The following is a 20951-nucleotide window of genomic DNA, read 5'->3' as shown; positions in this document are numbered from 1 at the left end:
AGGTATTGGCAATAGTCAGTATTCTTCATTAAAAAAGGGAGCAGCCAATCAGAGGGATCTCTTTTACTGATGTGCCCAGAAGGTGATTCAACATGCGCAATCATCCAAAAAAGTTGTCAAAGGTAGTCCGATTATTGCCACACCATGATTTAAATGTCTTTTAATCTTTCATATTGCACAAAAATAGTATTGTTCAGTCACATTTTAGTTTGGGGAACACACTATTATGACTTTTGCCTCAATAAACACCTAATTTACTGCTTATTAATAGTTAGTAAGGTGGTTAACTTTAGGTGTTGGATGTGATTAAGGGATGTATAATATGATCATGCAGAATAAGGCACTAATATGTGCTTTATAAGTTATAAGGCAAGCTAATAAGCACCTAGTTAACAGTGAGAATTGGTCACCAAACTAAAGTGTTAGCCTACCTATTGTTCTGACCACTAGTGTCATGTTTGCCAAAACCTTTACTACAGCCTGCCTAGATTTACTTTCACACAGACATGTCAAACACTCCTTTTAAATCAGTTTGCTTATAAATGCGCTGGGCTACAGCTGTACTAAAACACTAGTCAAAGTGACAGCACTAAGGTCAACTCCATTATCTAGATGGGGTGACAAATGCAATCAAAAACTGACATTGTTGGTGCAAAAATAAGCTTGACTTTTTAATAAAAAGTGTATGCCATATGAATAAATATGTCATATTAATAAAGGAGTCATATTTCAGCATATTTCATCAGGCAAGTTCTGTTTGTGAAATAGTTTTTGCATGTCTCACCTGAGGACGTATCCTCTCAAGACTCCATTGAGCTGAGGCTCTGGGGGCGGCTGCCACTGCACCATAATGGACTGGTTGGTCCTCCCGCTGGCTACGATGTTTTTGGGCGGAGCGCTGGGCGGTTCCTCTCTCAGTATCAATCTGGGGAGAAAGCGCAAGAGTGTTGCTAGCACCACAAACTGGCGTGCTCTACAGGTACACACTTAACTGCGCACCAAAGTGTTCATGCATGACTGATTCATTGCTCTATTTTCTCTCGTGCGAATCGGATTGGTCGACTCGCTCTAGGGCGCAACAGTGTGAGCCATGCAAGTGTAATCCCCTGGTCAGAAGTCCATTTCCCAACCTGATGCACTGTATCACATCCGCCCACTCCATAAAAAGCTCTTATGCGTTTGTGAGGAAAAGTCTCTCTGTGCTCTAAGCTCCCAGATGCTTTAAATTTGGAGGTCGCTGCTTACGTGGAAACTGGCTTGGGTGCATTTACAGCCGCACAAGATTGTGTTCGTTGGCTCAGCACCTTCAAGCTTGAAATTTCAAGCTTTCGAATTACAAATAGACCAAACATTTTTAAAGATAAGAGCATCTCATGGTTTGTTGTGCAGTAGGCCACAGTAGTGCTGTGCGTGGAGGATTTGTCCCCAATGTGAGTGCTTTTTAACTCAGTGGTAAATACCTGTACTCCTTTCAAGGAAGGAACACACAAAACAGAACTATTTCTGTTCAATCCTAAGAGGAGAGAACATTTTTGGAGCTTATATTTTAGTTTATTAAAGAGTCTCAATTCACATTTGTTGGCTGAGAGTTTGTGAGATCTGGGCGAACATCAAAGAGCAAATGGACCTCAACACATTACTCTTCGCAAAAAGATGTACTGAAATAAAACATGCAACACACAACATTATGTATTTACTCAGTAGAGTCCTAGTATTTATGCTAGTGGCTGCCATTTGCAAAATGGAAAAATGCATCACAATATTTGTTTAAAAAGACCCAATTGGTTCAGATTCACAATGAAATAGTAAACACTTGTACTGTGGGAAATGCTAATGATTTTGTGGGCTCTGTGATCCCTGGGTAATGTCAAATATGTCATAATGGCTGGTCTCTACAGGCTAGTTTGCTATCACACATAAATTATATTTTGTGAGCAATGCTCTGTTCATTCCACCTACAGAATGTGCATTTTCTTAATTAACGAAGTTTAAAAATGAATCAGTGTTGAATACTTAATAATACCCATATATTAATCTGCCCTTTGCGTTTCATGCTAATGGACAGTTAAATCTGCATTAAAGTTTAATAGGATCATTGGGTCCTTTCAGATTTATTGTCAGAGTCTTCTTAAACCTCTGACCACACTTTGTTATTTCTTCCCAGAAGTCTATTTCATAATTAATGCCCTCTATAACCAATATCATGGAGCTTTTCTCAGACGGTGCTCTGTAAATCTGCCTAATGATGGCCGTAAGGAAAGACTTCTCACTCCTCGCTGAAACAGAGCTTTTCTTGGTATAGCCATGCAGTATTTACACATTTGTTTAACACACTTGCACTGTGCCACCAGCTATTAAACATCTGTCTCTGAACATAAACAACACAAGGAAAGTGCCTGGCACTTTCTACAGTTCACTTTGGTGTCCTATGACCTTTTTTAAAACATTAGAGGCATTGTTTTGTGTGTGTGTGTGTTCTGAATATATAAACTAGACGAGTCATTAACTAACATAAAATGGACCCAGCATCAACGGAATAATCATGCATTTTGCCAAGCTCTCCTTTTGACAATAAAACAGCAGCAGATAAATAAGCATTGGTGTGGGAAGGTGATGGCTCATTATGTGAGAGCTGCACTTGTGTGCTTCTATGAGCTTGTCAGCTCAACTCTCTCTGCTTAATAAGCCCAAATGGACAGATGTCTGTCACAGCAAGGAGACATGCATGCAAGAGAAGACTGATGGGGCCCTTCAAGAACCACTTTCTGTTTTAACAGTCCCCGTGGAAGCAGAAAAGCTCTAAACCGTCTTAGTCAATAGCCCTGCATATAAGTCACAATTCCTACAATTTTGTTTTCTATCTTACCTTATATCGCATCTGAAAATGTTTATTTTTTTTGGTTTATGACTTCATGAGGAAAAGACATGCAAATGAGATGTGAAGCACAAACAACCAAATCTGAGTTAATACAGGTACATAATTGAAACATCTGTGAGCAATGAGCATTCCATTTGAAACATCACGTTTGCAGCGAGTTTAAATTTGAAAGTATAATTGGAAGCAATAGTATGCAGACAAAATCACATTCTCTCCTCGAAAAATATAATTCTAAAATGTTAAAAATGAAAGTTAGATTAAGGTAGAGTAGAGTAAAAAAACAGCATTGGTGAATTGTTGTCACTGGCCAGTAATTTTTTTTATGAATTCTAACAATAAATGAATGTGAACAAAAATGAACAACGCTCGGGACAGTTGACAGGTCAATGCTGCATCATCACGAAAGTTTAAGCATTGACAATTATATATATTGCAAATATTCATGTGCAAGAAGATGCAAAAGGGAGATCATTTCGTTACTCGCTGCGCAGCGACAGCGTGGAAATTCTAAACTGAGCTCTCTTTCACGTCTTCTTGCACTTTAGCAGAAAAATTCCCTTTAAAATGATGTAAAAAAATAGCGACCATCATAGTAAACATAGTCAGATATGTCTTAAGGGAACGTAAACAGTTGAGAAAGTAAACGCATATGTACAGTATCAGTATATCAGATCCGTGTATTCGCTCTTAAAGTGACAGCAGCCTAATATTCCTGCTGCTGTGTTTTTACTGTTAATCAAACAACTAAGGATAAAGATAAAATCACTCACTTCTCTTGAGTGAATGACTCTTGTAACTTTAATAAGGATTAATTAATAAGGACGTTTAATGTATACAGTGAAGACTATGCAGTGTTCTTTGCTGGGCAACTATTAATCACATACAAAATAAAAGTTTGTGTTTACATAATATATATGTGTTTACAGTGTATAATTATTTTGTATTCATAAATACACACATGTAATTTAAGAAATATTTGCATGTATGTACTGTATGTATATGTGTGTATATATATATATATATATATATATATATATATATACACACACACACACTCACCTAAAGGATTATTAGGAACACCATACTAATACTGTGTTTGACCCCCTTTCGCCTTCAGAACTGCCTTAATTCTACGTGGCATTGATTCAACAAGGTGCTGAAAGCATTCTTTAGAAATGTTGGCCCATATTGATAGGATAGCATCTTGCAGTTGATGGAGATTTGTGGGATGCACATCCAGGGCACGAAGCTCCCGTTCCACCACATCCCAAAGATGCTCTATTGGGTTGAGATCTGGTGACTGTGGGGGCCATTTTAGTACAGTGAACTCATTGTCATGTTCAAGAAACCAATTTGAAATGATTCGAGCTTTGTGACATGGTGCATTATCCTGCTGGAAGTAGCCATCAGAGGATGGGTACATGGTGGTCATAAAGGGATGGACATGGTCAGAAACAATGCTCAGGTAGGCCGTGGCATTTAAACGATGCCCAATTGGCACTAAGGGGCCTAAAGTGTGCCAAGAAAACATCCCCCACACCATTACACCACCACCACCAGCCTGCACAGTGGTAACAAGGCATGATGGATCCATGTTCTCATTCTGTTTACGCTAAATTCTGACTCTACCATCTGAATGTCTCAACAGAAATCGAGACTCATCAGATCAGGCAACATTTTTCCAGTCTTCAACTGTCCAATTTTGGTGAGCTCATGCAAATTGTAGCCTCTTTTTCCTATTTGTAGTGGAGATGAGTGGTACCCGGTGGGGTCTTCTGCTGTTGTAGCCCATCCGCCTCAAGGTTGTGCGTGTTGTGGCTTCACAAATGCTTTGCTGCATACCTCGTTTGTATCGGCCCATTCTCCTCTGACCTCTAGCATCAACAAGGCATTTTCGCCCACAGGACTGCCGCATACTGGATGTTTTTCCCTTTTCACACCATTCTTTGTAAACCCTAGAAATGGTTGTGCGTGAAAATCCCAGTAACTGAGCAGATTGTGAAATACTCAGACCGGCCCGTCTGGCACCAACAACCATGCCACGCTCAAAATTGCTTAAATCACCTTTCTTTCCCATTCTGACATTCAGTTTGGAGTTCAGGAGATTGTCTTGACCAGGACCACACCCATAAATGCATTGAAGCAACTGCCATGTGATTGGTTGATTAGATAATTGCATTAATGAGAAATTGAACAGGTGTTCCTAATAATCCTTTAGGTGAGTGTATATATATATATATATGTATATATATATATATATATATATATATATATATATATATATATATACAGTATATATATAAATATTTTATAAATAAATAACACATTTCTTTTTTTTTTTAAATATATACATGCATGTGTGTGTATTTATATATACAAAATAATTATACACAGTACACAGACATACATTATGTAAACACAAACTTTTATTTTGGATGCGATTAATCGTGATTAATCATTGCCCAGCACTAATACATTTTAAACAGATTTGAACAAGTTAAATATTATTATACTTTTTTGTAATTAAAACAGCTGCCAGTATATTTTTTTTTTGTGCTGTAAATTCAACAGGATTTTTTACAGGCATTCATTCAAAAGCTAAAAAAACTAAACAAAACCCACAACAACGAGAAGTCGTGATTTAACCTACTCATGATGATATGATAGCAAAATGGCAGGTATGAATTGCTTTTAGCTGCCTGTACTTGAATATCATTTCCCAAATAAAGCCCTTAAATGTGTAATGTGAGCACGTCTGATACAGTTAAGCATTAATTGAGGTTAAACAAGAGTTAAGAACCAACGGTAGGTCTTTAAAGTTTAATGCATTCCCCTCGTCAGATTGTGCTTCACATTAACCTAGATGACATGAATATTTTGTAAAGACAAACTAACAAATATTACATTTATAGAGTGGGCTCAAAAGTCAGAAAATTCACTTTGCCTGGGGAGGCATGCAACACGATGACACTTTTTTTGGAAGAGCAGGTGCTGAGAAAAGCCAGAAATCATTGGTGGGAGAGAATAGATGTCAAGTCTGCAGAGAGATGATATTACCACTCTACTGTACGTACTTGACTGCCTCGCACTGATTGCACGGTTTCCTTTAAATCGGTTGCTCATTAACAGCTCTTTGCATTTACTAGAACGCTTTCATTATTCACACAGGCGTAAAAGAAACGTCTTTTTCCGCTGCAAAGGCAGATGCATAGTTACCTTGATAGTTCCACTGAAACTGAAAAGTCTTTTCAACTGTTGTTGCTCTCAGCCACCTGTCTACTGTAGCTTTCAGCTAATTCAACATGAAGGAAGAGGTTTAAGCTGCTATATACCTATCTCTAAAAAACGTCCTCAACACTCAGCTTAATAAAAGTGAAACGTTGTTGCTGAGGGTGAGAGATCACACAACCTTCTTTTCACCTGGAACAGAAACTGCATGTTTGCCACGTTTGGAGCAGATAAAACTCAAGAGGAGCCGTTGGGAATGAGGCGTCTGCCGCCCACAGCTGCAGGCCAGAGAAAGCCAGCTGATTATAGCGAGAGGTGAGAGAAGAGGCCTGCCACTCACAACCAGAGAGAGAAAACCTACGTTGTTGTGCTTTCAGCTACAGCAGGACTTACTGAGAACTGTGGGTGGAGGATCAGTGGCAGAAAACACACCTAAACAATGACAGTCCTGATGGTCGGCAGCAGACATAATAAGCCTGTTATTGACCAAGCATGAGTGTAAAAAACAAAACAATGATGGGCGGAAAACATGCGAAAAAGCAACTTTTGACAACCATGGCCTCCTACCTGTTGGTTTCGGTGCTGTACTGTCCTTTGCCCACCTGATTGACCGCGCAGACCCTGAACTGGTACGAGCGGGCCGGAGTGAGTCCCTTCACCATGGCCCGTGTCACGGTGGGGTCCACATCAGGCAAATACACTCTCCAGGGAGAATCTGGTATACAACGAGGACCAGAACATTTCTAACTATTTAAACAAACATTACAAGGGACAGCATTTATATATTTATATTTGTTATAATATTGTTGTATTAATATACACTATTGTTCAAAAGGTTTTAATGTATATGTTTTTCAGACATTAGTTATGTCTGCATATGCATTTTCCATGATAATAATCCCTTTAACTAAATATCTATTAAGCGTAATCATTTCTGTTATTAATGAAAGTAATTATACAGTGTTACCAAACATTGTTTTCTGTCTTCTAAAGACGCATAGTGGCATATATAAAATTGCACAATTTGCATGTGTGCATAATCAAGCATAATCACATGATACTTGTCAAGATATTTTTACACAAATTAGTCATCCACTCATAATTACATAATATGCTTAAGTCTGGACAGGCCATTAATACTTAATTACACTTAATGACCAGCCATGTAGCTTCAGAAATTATACAACCGACTCCTAACCAAATGTGCAATGAGATGAGGTTTAGATCAAAAGATTTTAAATCTTTTTATGAATAAACATCTCATGATTCTAAACAAAAATACTACTCATTTCTTTATGTCAGACCTTCTTCATGAGGAAGATAATTACTAATTGTATTTCAATTCATGGTCTCTGAAAAAATAAATAAAAATGTAGTCGACAAGAGAGAAGGATTTTCTTCCTTTTTTTCTGAAAGGTGTTTCTAATGGGACTTCCCAGCCCTATTACACCCAGCACCAGTAATCTTCACCTCCACTCCGGGAACATTCCTCACTGTCCTCTTCCAGCCCTGGAAGATCAATCTACTTGGGTGAGTTTTTTTCCAGGTTCTGTTATACCGCAATCTTTTACACCACTGGGTGACACTAACTGACATCAACACGTACATGTAGCACATGCTGTGGAGACAGAGAGCAGCTGCACGCACGCTCTGGACTTGCTGAACATTCAGATGCATTATGGGTGGATGTGAATGAGGCACTGAGCTCAGTAGATCTTTTAACTCCGCCTGCTCGACTCAATCACTGGGCGGGATTCACTTTTAAATTTTGCCACGCAGCAAATGGTTATACAGTGACCCCAATAAGTATTTGGGCACCTTATTCACACTTAAAAGTATTTGTAAAAAAGTATTTTCTCTACTGAGACACTTTGGCTCAAATAACCTTTGATCAAGTGATGTCACGGGGATTTTTACTGGATGTAAGAAGTCAGGCTGAGTTCATAAAAGTATAGGGTCTGGAAGTAAAAATCCCTTTCAGTTTCTCGACAGTGGAATTGATTTTGAATGATAAATGATAAACCTCTATAGGCAGACCTACTGTGAGCTATGAGGTTGGTAATCGATGGTATATGCTTTTGGTGAAGACATCAGCCTGCATTATTTCAACTTAATAAAAACTAGCATGAAGCACTGCAAATGATGTATACAGGTAGTTCTTTCCGTTATTGAAGACATTTGTTTGAAGACAATCTTGTCCCTTTGTCTTTTTGTAAAAAAAATTCACATCAAAGCTGCTTGGTTTGGTTCAAAACTTATAACTATTTAATGAATAGTTTTTTTTTTAAATCCCTATGGGAAAAACACTTTAAAAAAAGTGGGCGGACACACTGCTAAGATGCCATTCCCAATTCAGCCTCAGTTCCCCTCAAGTTGACATAGGTATTCTAGCAGAATGTAGTTAATCAAATGTGAACCACTAACATCTGACAATCAGAAAAATGGGTAAAAAATGTAAAATCCAACAAACTTCTTTTGTAAACAAAAATTCATATCTTTCTTTGCAATAAATGGCAATTGGTTTGATATACAGTGCGTTACTAATGAAACTTTATTTGACCCAGACTAGGTACAGTGATGGATGAAGGGGGTAAACCAGTGTTTGTGAGTGTGTCTGCATGTGTCTTACTGTTCTCTGAGAGCTCAACCACATAATGCACTAGGGGGCTGTTTCCATCAAAGGGTCTCATCCAGGACAGGTCCACGCTGCGGCTGTCATTGGCATTCAGGGTAGCCTGCAGGTTTCGAGGCGAGTGTGGCAGCTCTCTATGAGGACAGAGAACAGCAAATACTCAAAATAAGGGCTGTTTCACAATTCTCACACAAGTGCTGCATAAACAAAGCTGGAATTAGCACATAGCTACAGCTCTATACAGAAAGTGAAGTGATTTCTAGGTTACTTCATTGAGTATTTTTTTAGGAACTGCCATAAATGATCAAATCTGAATGCTGCAACACTTTTCAGTTTATGAAAAAGCAGATGAAAATCGAACGGGGTATTACACGAACGCTACCAGGCGTTCATTGTGGTTTGGGTCTGTTAATGATTTTATCTTTGGGACTGTCCTTCCCAGTAGGCCCTCTTGGCTCATTTTCAGATCTTCTCATATTCCTACTGCTGCCTCCTCCATGTTCAAAAAGATTGTGATTCCAAATTCAGCTTGAATCTCACAGCCAGTCGGAGGCAGGCGTTCATTTGCATTCGTCTTGATTTTCTTCTTCACACTAGCTTTTTTTTATTTTTATTGATTACTTTATTAATCATTTCATAGGCATCCTGCAGAGACCAGGCACCGAGCACCAACGGTTGCGCTTGGAAAGTTTGTTTTCTCTTCTAAATTAAACCCATGGAGAGAAACAGCCATGCTTAAGATTTCATCACTTCTTGCGTTTCTTTCTAAGAAGGAAGACTGACGTTTCCACAGATGTAAAAACTGCTAATCCTTCACATGATGGTAACACGATGATGTTAACTGGTAAATTGCAAAATGTTCAATAAAATAATACTAAAAAAGAGAAATTCTTGAGTCTGTTTTGGATTGGACTATCTCTTTAATATCTCTGTAATTTTGCTTTGCAAGTACATTTATGTATACTACGGGGCTGTTGAATGCTTGAATCTGACTGGTTGACGGACATTCTAAGGGGTTCACTTTCAGGGAAACACACGGCTAAATAGATCCAGGCAGGTCTTAACCACATTACAGTTCCATATCACTTCGCCAAATGATTTCAGTTATTTCAAAGGTATTTACAGCCGACAACAGCAAAAGAACCAAAACCCACAATGACACTAACCAAGCAAATAAATATAGTAAACAATAGGAAAAAACAACAACAAATTATTTCCATGTTTTATGCCACAAAATTACATTTTATTATGCACGGAAAGCACATACTCTCTTTCTCCCGCTGCTCTGACGATTTTATCAGTAAAATAACTTAGAAACTTAAAAGCTACATGACATTTCTCACTAGTGAGATAATAATGACGCTGTTCTTGAAGCAGATAAACGTAAGGTTTCGCTATTAGTAGAGACGCTGCTGCCGAACACTCAGACGCAGGTAATTCACTTACGCATAATCTCTCTCTCTCTGTGTAAGAAATTAGTCCTACACACAAGAGTGTTTTAAGGACAAAAACCTGACAAATGTCTTGAAATACAAACATCTGAATAATGTCTTGAGGTGTGTAACGGTAGTATAAGTGGAATAATAATGATCGACTCCGGTCTGTTGAATTATTAGAAAATAATGCACACCCGATTATTTTCTAATAATTCAATGGCCCTTTGTCAATTATTCCTAACTTAAGGATGTTATCCATTACAGATAGTATTAGAACTCGAGCTGAACACTGTACATAGAGAGTTTATATCAAGCATCGCGTTAGTTCAGGCAGGCCACGTCAGCCAAGCTCGCATCAGCTGATAGCCATCTGTTCCTGACGTGTTCCTATTTGGTTTTTCCCATACAGTTCAATACATTGCAAGCTTTTCTATCATGTATATGTATTTTCACAACTCATGTAATTGAATTGTAGATTAGAGAATTGTAATTATGTATGCATATACTGGTTCTGTTCTGTACCCCAGGGGGGTTTGACTTGCTGCTCTCCCCACTCTGTCCAGGCAGGCCTGACAGGCGTGGGAGTTTTGCCCAGAACAGAACCATACCGCCAACACTAACTGTATGCTATAATTGTAATAAATTTATATACTTGGCGAAGTGGTCCTGACTGAAATAGTTATCATAGAAATAACAGACTGGCAAAAAAATAAAATCGACCTTGGTATTAGTATTAATGCTTTTGTTCAAATTTATGGATCATCAGTGTTTATTTGTAATGGCGTGGGCTGTGATCGCTGAAGGTGGAAAAAGACAACGGATGGGTGGCTTCAGCCACTGGGGAAAGTCCTCCTGACAACAAGCCTGATTCCACACAACCATCTGATACCACCACGGCCTCTTCTTCAGTTTAATGAGGAGCCAGAAAACCCACAAAAAGATAATGAGTCTTAGTTCCACACAACATTAGCCTCATGAAATCTGCATAAAGTACACACACCCGCTGGTTACTGCAGTCTTCCAGCGGTTTATTTCTGGAGAGCTTCTGAGGGGATTTTATTCCCTCATCATATTGTGGTACAGAGTCATAAGCAAAGGCTTTAGGTGTTAAAATGTTTACGCTGCCAAGATTTAGCTTTTATTTTTGGGTTTAAGGATTCGACTGGCAGACACGTATCAGAAATGGAGTTTCAAATAGCCGGGATGAAGAAATCTACCCACTCAGAGACTGGTCAAAAGGTCAAAATAAGTTTTCTTTTTCTTTTCTTTTCTGGATAGAGAATTAGAAAAGCACTCATACATTCTAGCAAACTAACTTAAAAGGAAAAGAACAGTAAAAAACTTTTTTGATTAAATAAAAGGCTTTAAAAGTTACAATTACTGTAGTAGACTTGATGAATATGAAAATTGAGTATAAGCAGTTGGAATCCAGTTTGAAAGATTACATTGAAAAAGGTTACTGAGGAAAGGTCAGTCTACACACTCCTGCTGAGAGTAGCAACCCACTCAAGTAGTGCATGCAGATGCAGTAGGTGAGCAAACAAAAAGCAGAAGAAAGCTAAGCAAACAAAGAATACTGTGTAATGGAAGTACAGCGTTAAAGGGAGTTTTTCTAAAGACAACTAGACACACATTAAACTACTACATTTACACATACTGTATGTGAGTGGTGCTTGCCCATGCAAAACTCATTGCAACAATGCTAAGATGGTGTTGTTGGTAGTAGCCAGGGCATTGCTATGCAGTTGGATTTTAGTGTATTGCTTTGTGGTCGTCAGGGCTTTCAAGTCAAAAGCACCCATCAAAAAAATCTCTGATTCTCTGCTCACTTGCACTTTTGCATTATCAGAACGAACTGTTAGCACAGTGATGCTGCAAAGTCAGGATTGTGACATAGATGGCATGTTCACTGACAAACATGACCACAAACTTTCATTTTGTAGGACTGCTTTTAGGACTGTGTTGTGCTGAGATCGTACAATAATCATACCGCACCGAACCATGTTCTACTGGAAATGCTACTGGTACTGTTCCCAAACACTTTATATATACATAATTTAATATGAATGGCAAAAAGTGTACGGCACAATATGGCAGAATGAGTCCTGCCTTCTAAATAAAAGAGCCAATCACAAATAGGTAAAGTCAGTGCCCTGAGACGTGCGCTTGCGACTGCACATGCACACTGGGTTTACCAATGTAAAATACACACATTTTAAACGATATAAACAAAATTTATGGGACAGTTCATGCCAGATTTTTTGTCCCAATTCAAGTCACTTTAAAGGTTAGAGCTCTTGAAAGTCGGAAGGATTTTGAATGGGCTGTCAGGTGGTTTTATTGTTGGTTCGCTGGAAGAAAAATCATTCTGAAAGTGAATCCAATGATAACTACATTATCATCCACACCAATGGACGATAATGTTCTGTTTATGATTTTAACCTGAAGGATAATATATCTGACAAAAATCCGACAGACCCGTTCACACCATGTACAATAACTATAAAGTTTTAAAAATCATTCTAATAATGAAGTTCACATCACAACTATATCCATAACACAGAGAAACAGTATTGATAGAATCCCTTTCAGACATTGTCAGCTAATCAGAATCCAGGAGCATTTAAAGTTGCAGACGATATCATGCAGCTCTTTAGGGTCGGCTGGATTCCCATTGGCTGTCAATATTTTTATTGTTCATCAGCTGGAAAAAATTATTCTGAAAGTGATTACAATGATATCGTTCCTCTGTGTCATTATTGATATAGTTGTGTTGTGGACTTCACTATTCTCACAGAATTAGAATGTTTATTTAAACCTTATTGTCCATTGTGTGAACAGGCCTTAAATCTGTAGACTTCTTTTTGTCTGTTCAATTGTCCACCAGGTGAAAATCATATACCCGATCACTTAGAGAAGTAATATCACAGCGTTCCTCAACAAGCTTCCTGATTTGAGTTATCATTCATGTTTGTAGGAGAAACTGTGTGGGATGAGTTACATGACAAAGTTGAATACTTAGGGTTAGAGGTTTCTGAGAGACAGCATATATTTGCACACTTCAAAGGCAGCAGGTGAAAAATGATGCGCTATGCGCACCTGGAAGGTGACACACATCCATCAGCACAGCGCATTAGTCAGCCTAATGCTCAGAGATGAAGGGACGCTAAGTCACTCACATGACCTCCAGACGGGCCGCCTTGGAGTCGTTGCCGGCCTGAGAGATGACGTCACAGGTATAGTCCCCGATGTCCCCGGACCAGGTTTGACTGATGTGCAAGGAGCCCTCCTGCAGGCTGATACGCCCCCCTCTGGTCTGGCTCACTAACTCCTCATCCTTTTTCCACACGTACCTGCCAAGTGAAGGAGACGGGGAGCGGAAGAGAACTCTATCACAGTCAAACTGACACAGGGGGAGCGCAGGAAACAGCGCTGGCTCATTACACTGATACCCAGCATATTAGCGCTGAATTAACTGTACAACACTACGGATCATGCTTTGAATCAACTTCAAGGCCTGCGGACTGACACTTTGAATTAACATTACAATCAAACCGAGTGTGGAGCCCTGGGCTCTGATGTCCAGACAAGAAGAGGAAGCAGCTTGGCTCGTTTGTCATCACTCACCTCACTGCCACGCGCGGGTCGTGTGTGGCGCCACACTCCAAAATGGCCGTGGTCCCTTTGATGACACGTCTGTCCATGGGAGGGCTGGATATGGATGTGCGACCTTGGAGAAAACACAACACTGTTGATTCTGCACGAGTTTAATGTTTCCAAGAACCAAACGGCTACGCTTCATTGAATCACAGCCTCTTCACACGTCAACTGCCAAGCACATTTCCCTCCCGCTGAGACAAAGCCGGGACTTCACATGCTCTGATCAGTGTGTAACATCAAGTCTGGAAGCTGTAGATATCACCTTGCTAAGCTGTACCGAGAAGCTGCTTTTCATGGAACAGTTTATCATGCTCCGCTCTGCTACTTATTTATTAAAGGAAGGAAGTTTAATGCGAGATCTGCCAATCCAGAACCACACATTTCCACTGAAATAATGGTGGGTCTTTGCTGTAACAAAATATCCCCATTAAATTCTGACGTTAGGTCAAAGTTACAGTAGCTTGTGATGGTAAAAAAAAAAAAAAATCAAAGTTGTAATGTGAAGTTAAGGCCTGCACACAAAAAGACAAACAATAAACAATTTAATTTGAATCAACAGTTGTTAATGCATCTATTCAGACCAACACAATGATTTGCATGACGTCATTGCAACAGATAAAAAAAAAAAAAAAAAAAAAAAAAATTTTTGGAGAGTGGTTCTAATCTCAATTCCATCACACTGCAAGAAAACTGGCAAATCAATAAAATGCACAGAGCCGCTGCTGTACCATAAAACTACTGTTGCTCCAATAGAATAGTATGTCCGAATACATAGTATTTGATAAACAGTATGCGAAAAGTCCCCGGATGACCTACTACTTCTGCCAAGATTCTGAAGTGCGCATTCGCTGGATACTTTACTATCCCAGAGGCCACGGGAGGGGATTTATGAATGGCAGTGAAGTTAAGTAAGTGATGCCGGTGGGTCTTGTGACAGTAACAACATGGCGGATGTAGTACGTCCGAATTTTATTCATACTACCCATATTCATTCTATGTAGAACCTGCTTTTTAAAGGTTGTATCAGTGATTTCAGGCCCCCCCCCCCAAAAAAGATCACATTCAACTAATCTTTCCTAACGATCCGCTAGCTGCCCGCCCCATAAGCATGCTGTCATGCCGCTCTGAGATCTGCACATAAATACAATTGGTTTCACCAACCACTCAAAACCAAAACAAATAGTGTTCCAACCAATCACCGACAGGGGGAGGGTGTTGAGAGGTTTTGAGCCAGCTTCTTCTTCAGCTCCGACTTCACGTGCAGCCGTGCACGAGCACAAAACTTCACAACACCCTCCCCCTGTCGGTGATTGGTTGGAACACTATTTGTTTTGGTTTTGAGTGGTTGGTGAAACCAATTGTTTTTGTGTGCAGATCTCAGAGCCTAGGCTGCCTACAGAGACGCGTTTTTTTGACGGCATGCTTATGGGGCGGGCAGCTAGCGGATCGTTAGGAAAGATTAGATGAATGTGATAAAAAAAATTTGGGCCTGAAATCACTGATACAACCTTTAACGGTTGCAAAGTAAATTCGAATTCAAATGCAGTACCTACTCAGACAGTATGTGATTTTGGATGCACCGTACGACTTGGTGCCGCTTATGAACAGACTATTTTGCAAAGCGACAGTGAATAGCAGAGGAAGAATCCAGAATTGTCTCTCTTGTCTCTGTACTCTTGTATTTTGTGTTGTTTGATAAACATCATAGCGAATACAAAAACCTAAATGTTTTTTAAAATATGTAAATACTGACTTCCTTTTTTCTCTGTGACAAGCGAGTGTCATAAATTGAAAGATGCTTTGTGTGAGGAAACAAGTTATTTCTGCTTTCTACAAAGCACCATCTAGTGTCAGAAGTGAAATTGCATTTTCATTCAGCCCGTCTGCCATTGTTATCATTGGTCTGAATAGTCGATCTGCATGAGAAAATTGGGTCATATTTTTTTTGTGCCAAACATTCGCGTTTATGTGAACAGGCCTTTATTTTCGAGCTACAGTCTTTATCTGTCTGTCCAACACAATGCATTACAGAATATTTGCGCAATTTATGTGAATAGATGCAGGTCAAAACTGACCTACAACCCACTTTTCTAGCTTTGCAAGTCTGACTGTGCAAAAATCAATTAAATTAAATTTGAAAAAATGGACGAAAATGCAAACTAGGACTCGCACACAAAAAACACATTGCGCTGTTTGTTTGAGTAACAGTTCGTAATATATGGAAGCTCGTTTCCGTCATGAAATAAAAAAATAAAAAGGTAATTGCAACTTTTTATATCAAATTTCAGAATTTTTATCTTGCAATTTGGCCATGCAATTCTTGCAAAGAATTGTAAGAATTATATCTCTTTTAAAAGGCACCTAATTTCATAAATGAAAGGAACTGTCTTTATCACAAAATACATATTTTGTTCAAGAAATGTTTTGATACATTGCATTTTGTTTTCATATTAATGACAAAATCAAATACTACATTCACAAAATTAATATTTCATTCATGACATGAATTTCGTGATCCAGTCCGAACCTTTCCGTCACAAAATTAGGCAGGTCCAGGCTAAAACTGGCCATCGGGGAGCACCGGGAAAAATCCCGGTGGCCTAGTGACTGGTTTAACCTACTCCCACCTTCATTTACATTCATTCCATCTTTTTTGACTAAACTCAAAATTCCAAGATATAAACTCTGATGTGCAAAAAATAAAGTCAGAACTGTAAGACAAGTTTAATTTATTCTAATTGTATTTAAAGGGTAACTAAACCCCTGGTCAGAGCCTGACTCCACCCACTGGCAATATTTGAAAAATGCTAGAAAAGTGGGCAGACCCCAACGGAGATAGAGGGGACGAACCGTGAGCAGAAGGGCGTGCACCTGAGAGTCCTGCTGTCAGACTCTCTAAAATGGAGAGTTTGCTCACAGGGTCGCAAGACGACGTAAATATGCATCTGATGAGTTTTATCGAGTTGATGTCAATAGCGCGCGCTCTGTATAGGCATATTCATATTTTGCAGCTCTGTGAAAAAAATCCAGCAAAATGCGCCGACGCGTTTGTCGACCCCAGAGGATTAACTTTAGCCTAACCATAAATTGTGATTAAAATATATATGATCACTCACATCAAGACGCCGCTGCGGTGGTGGAGTCCATGCAGGATCGAGGAGCAGCGTTTGGCACTGCGTCGCTGTTCAGCGCGAGCTGTGTGGAGAAGCCAATGTCCACCTCTGTCCATCTCATTGTATCGTTGGAAAAGCAATTCCGCGTAAAATGCAGGTTTTACACTCACGGTCTTCCAGGTCAAGTGCATGCAAACACTGGCGCCTAATTTCCAAGTCTGCTGGAAAGCTATGCAGTTGCACCCAGCAACACTATACCTACCACTGTACTAAATACAGATAAATCTACGCTAGCTCATCCAAGGGCGTGGTGAGCTCGTACCAAGGGAGGGCGTGGTGAGCTGGAACCAGCCTACGTCACGCAGTACCGTTTACGTCACGCAGTACCGCAACATCCAATAGGAAAATTCAACTGTAGTAGCCACCGTTCAACCTGAAGAGGGCAGCACTCAGACGTTTTTACACCATATATTGTAGAATTAAAACACTTTATACCCAAATGTCAAAAAAGTTACTCGAATCAATGAACAACACTAATAAAGCCCCATTCTTACAGATCATTAACAAAAAAAAGTTGGTTTAGGGTTTAGTTACCCTTTAATTCTTCCATAGTGACATCATCTTTCCTCTTTCAAGTCAGTGAAAAAGCAGATTCTGAAAGATGTTCACAAATGTGTTCTGATTAAGTGTTTCTCTTACTCCATACGGTGAGGGAGGCGCTGGCGTTGATCGCTCCCTCTGAGTTAGCGGCGTAGCAGGTGTACATGCCCGTGTCCTGCATCACCACCGGTTGAACCTGCAGACCGCCGGACTCCAGCAGGGTGAAACGTGGAATCTGCATCGAACCGCTGGCGAGGATCTGAGTATCTGTTGTGCATACACACACACACACAACAACAAACAAACCAGTTAGAGCTCAATATCTTGCCTCTGCTTCCATATAAGGAATTAATAGAGCATCACTATGCATGGTGTTGGAGCTCGGGATGATTTTATTACAAGCTTAAAGTTTTCCCAGAGGAAAAACCGCCTGCAGAGCTCTCTACCTTGTTAGGGGCCACTATTATATATGCCGCTTCATAATTGGGAATGCTATGGAAACGACCTCATGAATATAGTCAAAACAGTTGTAGAGTTTAATGGTAGTTTTTTTTGTTACTCTTGCATGAAATTATCTTTTGTGTTGTCAATCGGATACAACAAAGACATCTTAATGGCTTCCTGTGAAGCACACAACACACAACTTCATACATCAATTGATGGCTCTGCCGCAGGAACAAAGCAGCGAGAATGCCAGCGATATATAGTACTAGTAAACATAAAACAGCAGGGATAAGATGCACCCATGTTAATACTGACATTACATTGTTGCTCTGTTCCAAAGCCTAGCTGGCTGCCTATGAAGACAACATTTTGAGGCAGAATAGGTGTTATCAATGTGAAGACTGTTACAAAAAGTGAGCAATTTAATTCTGAAGCCTCCTAATAAACCTCATTTTGACTGAAATCTAAAGCAGTGTCCAAAACCCAGAATGCATTGTGACAACCACAGGGACAACATTTTTTATCCAAGACAGCAGATGAGTTGAATGAAATTGTTGTTATAGATAAACTTATATTTCATTAGTACAATGTATTGATAAGGTAAGTGTACTTAAAAATGCATTGTTTTACCTAATGTTTGTGGGTGCTACGTATTTTTATGTTACATCAAACTCAATTACGAGCCAAGTCTCTTGTACAAAAGCTGCGTACAGAGTTTCTGCCTATTTTGGCTCAATTGTTTGGATTCAAGACTGAATGGTTAAAGTCCCCCTGTAGGTAATATTTGTATCCCTTGAAACCCATCTTTGATCACCAAAATTACATATTTGAATGTTTTTTTTTTTTTCTGTGGGAAAAAAATATTCATGCCTTAAAATAGCTTGAATGTAACTCTACACCCTTGCTTCATTTAGTTTACGTGGATCCATGAATATGCTAATTAGTCCCGCCTCCACTCACACCAGCTCAGAATACCTGATTCACTTGCTCAACTTTACTGTATTAAACACTGCACGATGGCAAGTGGAAATACAATTTTAATTCAGCCATATATGTTTGGACCAGAAACTGATTCAGAAGTACAAGAGTGAACTATAGAGGCTTGTATACAAGTCATATCAGAATGGTAATGCGTTTTAAGTCTCGCTCTCTTCAACGTCGGACACATAAAGGTCATTAATATGATTAGCCTTTTGCATGACTACGTTATGAAACAGCTAATAATGTGTTACTAATGTTCCATCTCAGAGTCAGACAGCTGCCTTCGAACAGTCAGTATCCTTAGAAACACTTTGAACAACTTAGAACGTCAGTGGAGAAAAGCATATAGTTCAGCATAACATCATAATGCACATCATATACATAATTCACATGCTATATAGCTAAATGTACCCGATTTTTCATATCAACAGAAAAATATACCGGGATAACCTGGCTTCTCTTGAGACTCCCCTGCTTCAGAGAGGTGATAGTTAATGATATGCTAAAGCCCGCCGACAGGTTGACGTGATTGGTTACAAGGTAGTTTGTGATGTCAGAAACACTGGTAATTTCAAATTTGCAGTCTTTTTTTTTACTGCAGTTTTGAGGAGAAAATACTCAGCAATGGTGTTGACTTATGCATTTGCACATGGTTTGTCTTAAAGCATATTAAAAACACCACATAAGACATACAAACAACATTAAAAACATGATTTTCACCACAGGGGGTCTTTAAGATACTCCACTGTAGGCAGTAGGCAGGAAGGCAACTCCCCAGGTTTTAAACAGAGCTCAGATGTGATTTAAGCCTCATTCATAAATGAATTCAAATGTTAAATGCTCAAATCAAACATCACATTGAACTAGCATTACCTCTCTTCCAGATGATAGCTGCTTTAGGGGCACCAGATACCTGACAGGTGAACGTAGCCACCGCTCCGTCTGTGACAGTGATATCGACCGGTGCCGCGGTGAAGTCAGGAGCCATACCTGGAGAACACACTCACATTTATAATCAGGGCGAGAAAACGCCACATGCGTTCAAAAACCCCACATTCACGCTTAATGCAGTCCACCCACACACCCCCACAGGAACACGCAAATTATTACAGGAGGTCAAACAACAGCCAGTAAATTGTATTCAAACAATGTTATGTCCATCAAAACACTACTGAGGCTTTTTATTGCGATCCGGGACATGTCTGCAAATTTGTGTTTCAAATCGGAGACAGTAAACAACTGGCATGAATCTAATTACACTTTTCTGATTGGGTGCACAATGTGGAGTTGCAAGGTCATTTTTAATAGGCAGAGATGTCTAAATGAAAAGGTATTTCCATTTGGAAAAGTAAAGCGCATTGCTGCTTGAGAGCAAATGATCACTGTTTGGATGCATTGTTATGTGCCATATTCATTTGGAACAGTCGAGACAGGAATATAAAACACATCACCGCTTGGTTTCCAGTTCCTTTACATAATTTTTTACCACATGAATACTGATGCAACGATAGGGCATGGCAGTATAACCAAAATCTAATATTATGCTATAAATCAGTCTTTTTTATTACAGTAACAGTAACAATCTAGCGATTTTTAGTAACTATTTTAGTAGTAATTTTTACAACTATATCTTTATCGTTATACTGTAGCTATAAAGATAACGATAGAGATATAGTCCTAGAAATCTTAATATAAAAGAATAGCGTACTGAATGTGTCCACACAACAACTATAACGATAACGGCACAGAGAAAAAATATCCTTGGAATCACTTTCAAAACGTTTTTTTTTTTTTTTTTTAGCTGATAAATGATCAAAATCAAAACATTGACCAATCATTCCATTCCGAATCCATTCCGCAAACCTTAGAATAGAGCATTATCGCTTGTTGGTGTGGACGCTAGTCATTGTTATGGTTATCTTTATAGCTATCATTCTTGGTGTGAAGGTGCCTTTACTTGTGACACATAGCAAAGTCTT

The 20951-nt window shown here is 39.2% G+C and overlaps 1 protein-coding gene across 6 annotated transcripts in view; it reads right to left on the bottom strand.

The window, feature by feature from the left end:
* sdk1a (sidekick cell adhesion molecule 1a) overlaps positions 1-20951 on the bottom strand; it is a 344319-nt gene that overhangs the window by 67925 nt on the left and 255443 nt on the right. For all 6 annotated transcript variants that reach the window (XM_084434485.1, XM_084434486.1, XM_084434487.1 and 3 more), the window contains 7 exons: positions 19846-19962; positions 17647-17814; positions 13802-13904; positions 13354-13527; positions 8736-8872; positions 6674-6821; positions 785-925 (listed from right to left, as the gene is read on the bottom strand). In XM_084434485.1, the coding sequence (XP_084290611.1) occupies positions 785-925; positions 6674-6821; positions 8736-8872; positions 13354-13527; positions 13802-13904; positions 17647-17814; positions 19846-19962 (988 nt within the window). The remainder of the gene's footprint in view (positions 1-784; positions 926-6673; positions 6822-8735; positions 8873-13353; positions 13528-13801; positions 13905-17646; positions 17815-19845; positions 19963-20951) is intronic.

The sequence above is a fragment of the Rutilus rutilus genome, assembly GCF_951802725.1.
Source record: "Rutilus rutilus genome assembly, chromosome: 1".
Taxonomy (NCBI): Eukaryota; Metazoa; Chordata; class Actinopteri; order Cypriniformes; family Leuciscidae; genus Rutilus; species Rutilus rutilus.
Note: the sequence above shows the minus strand (reverse complement) of the source record. Positions and strands in the feature narration are given on the sequence as shown.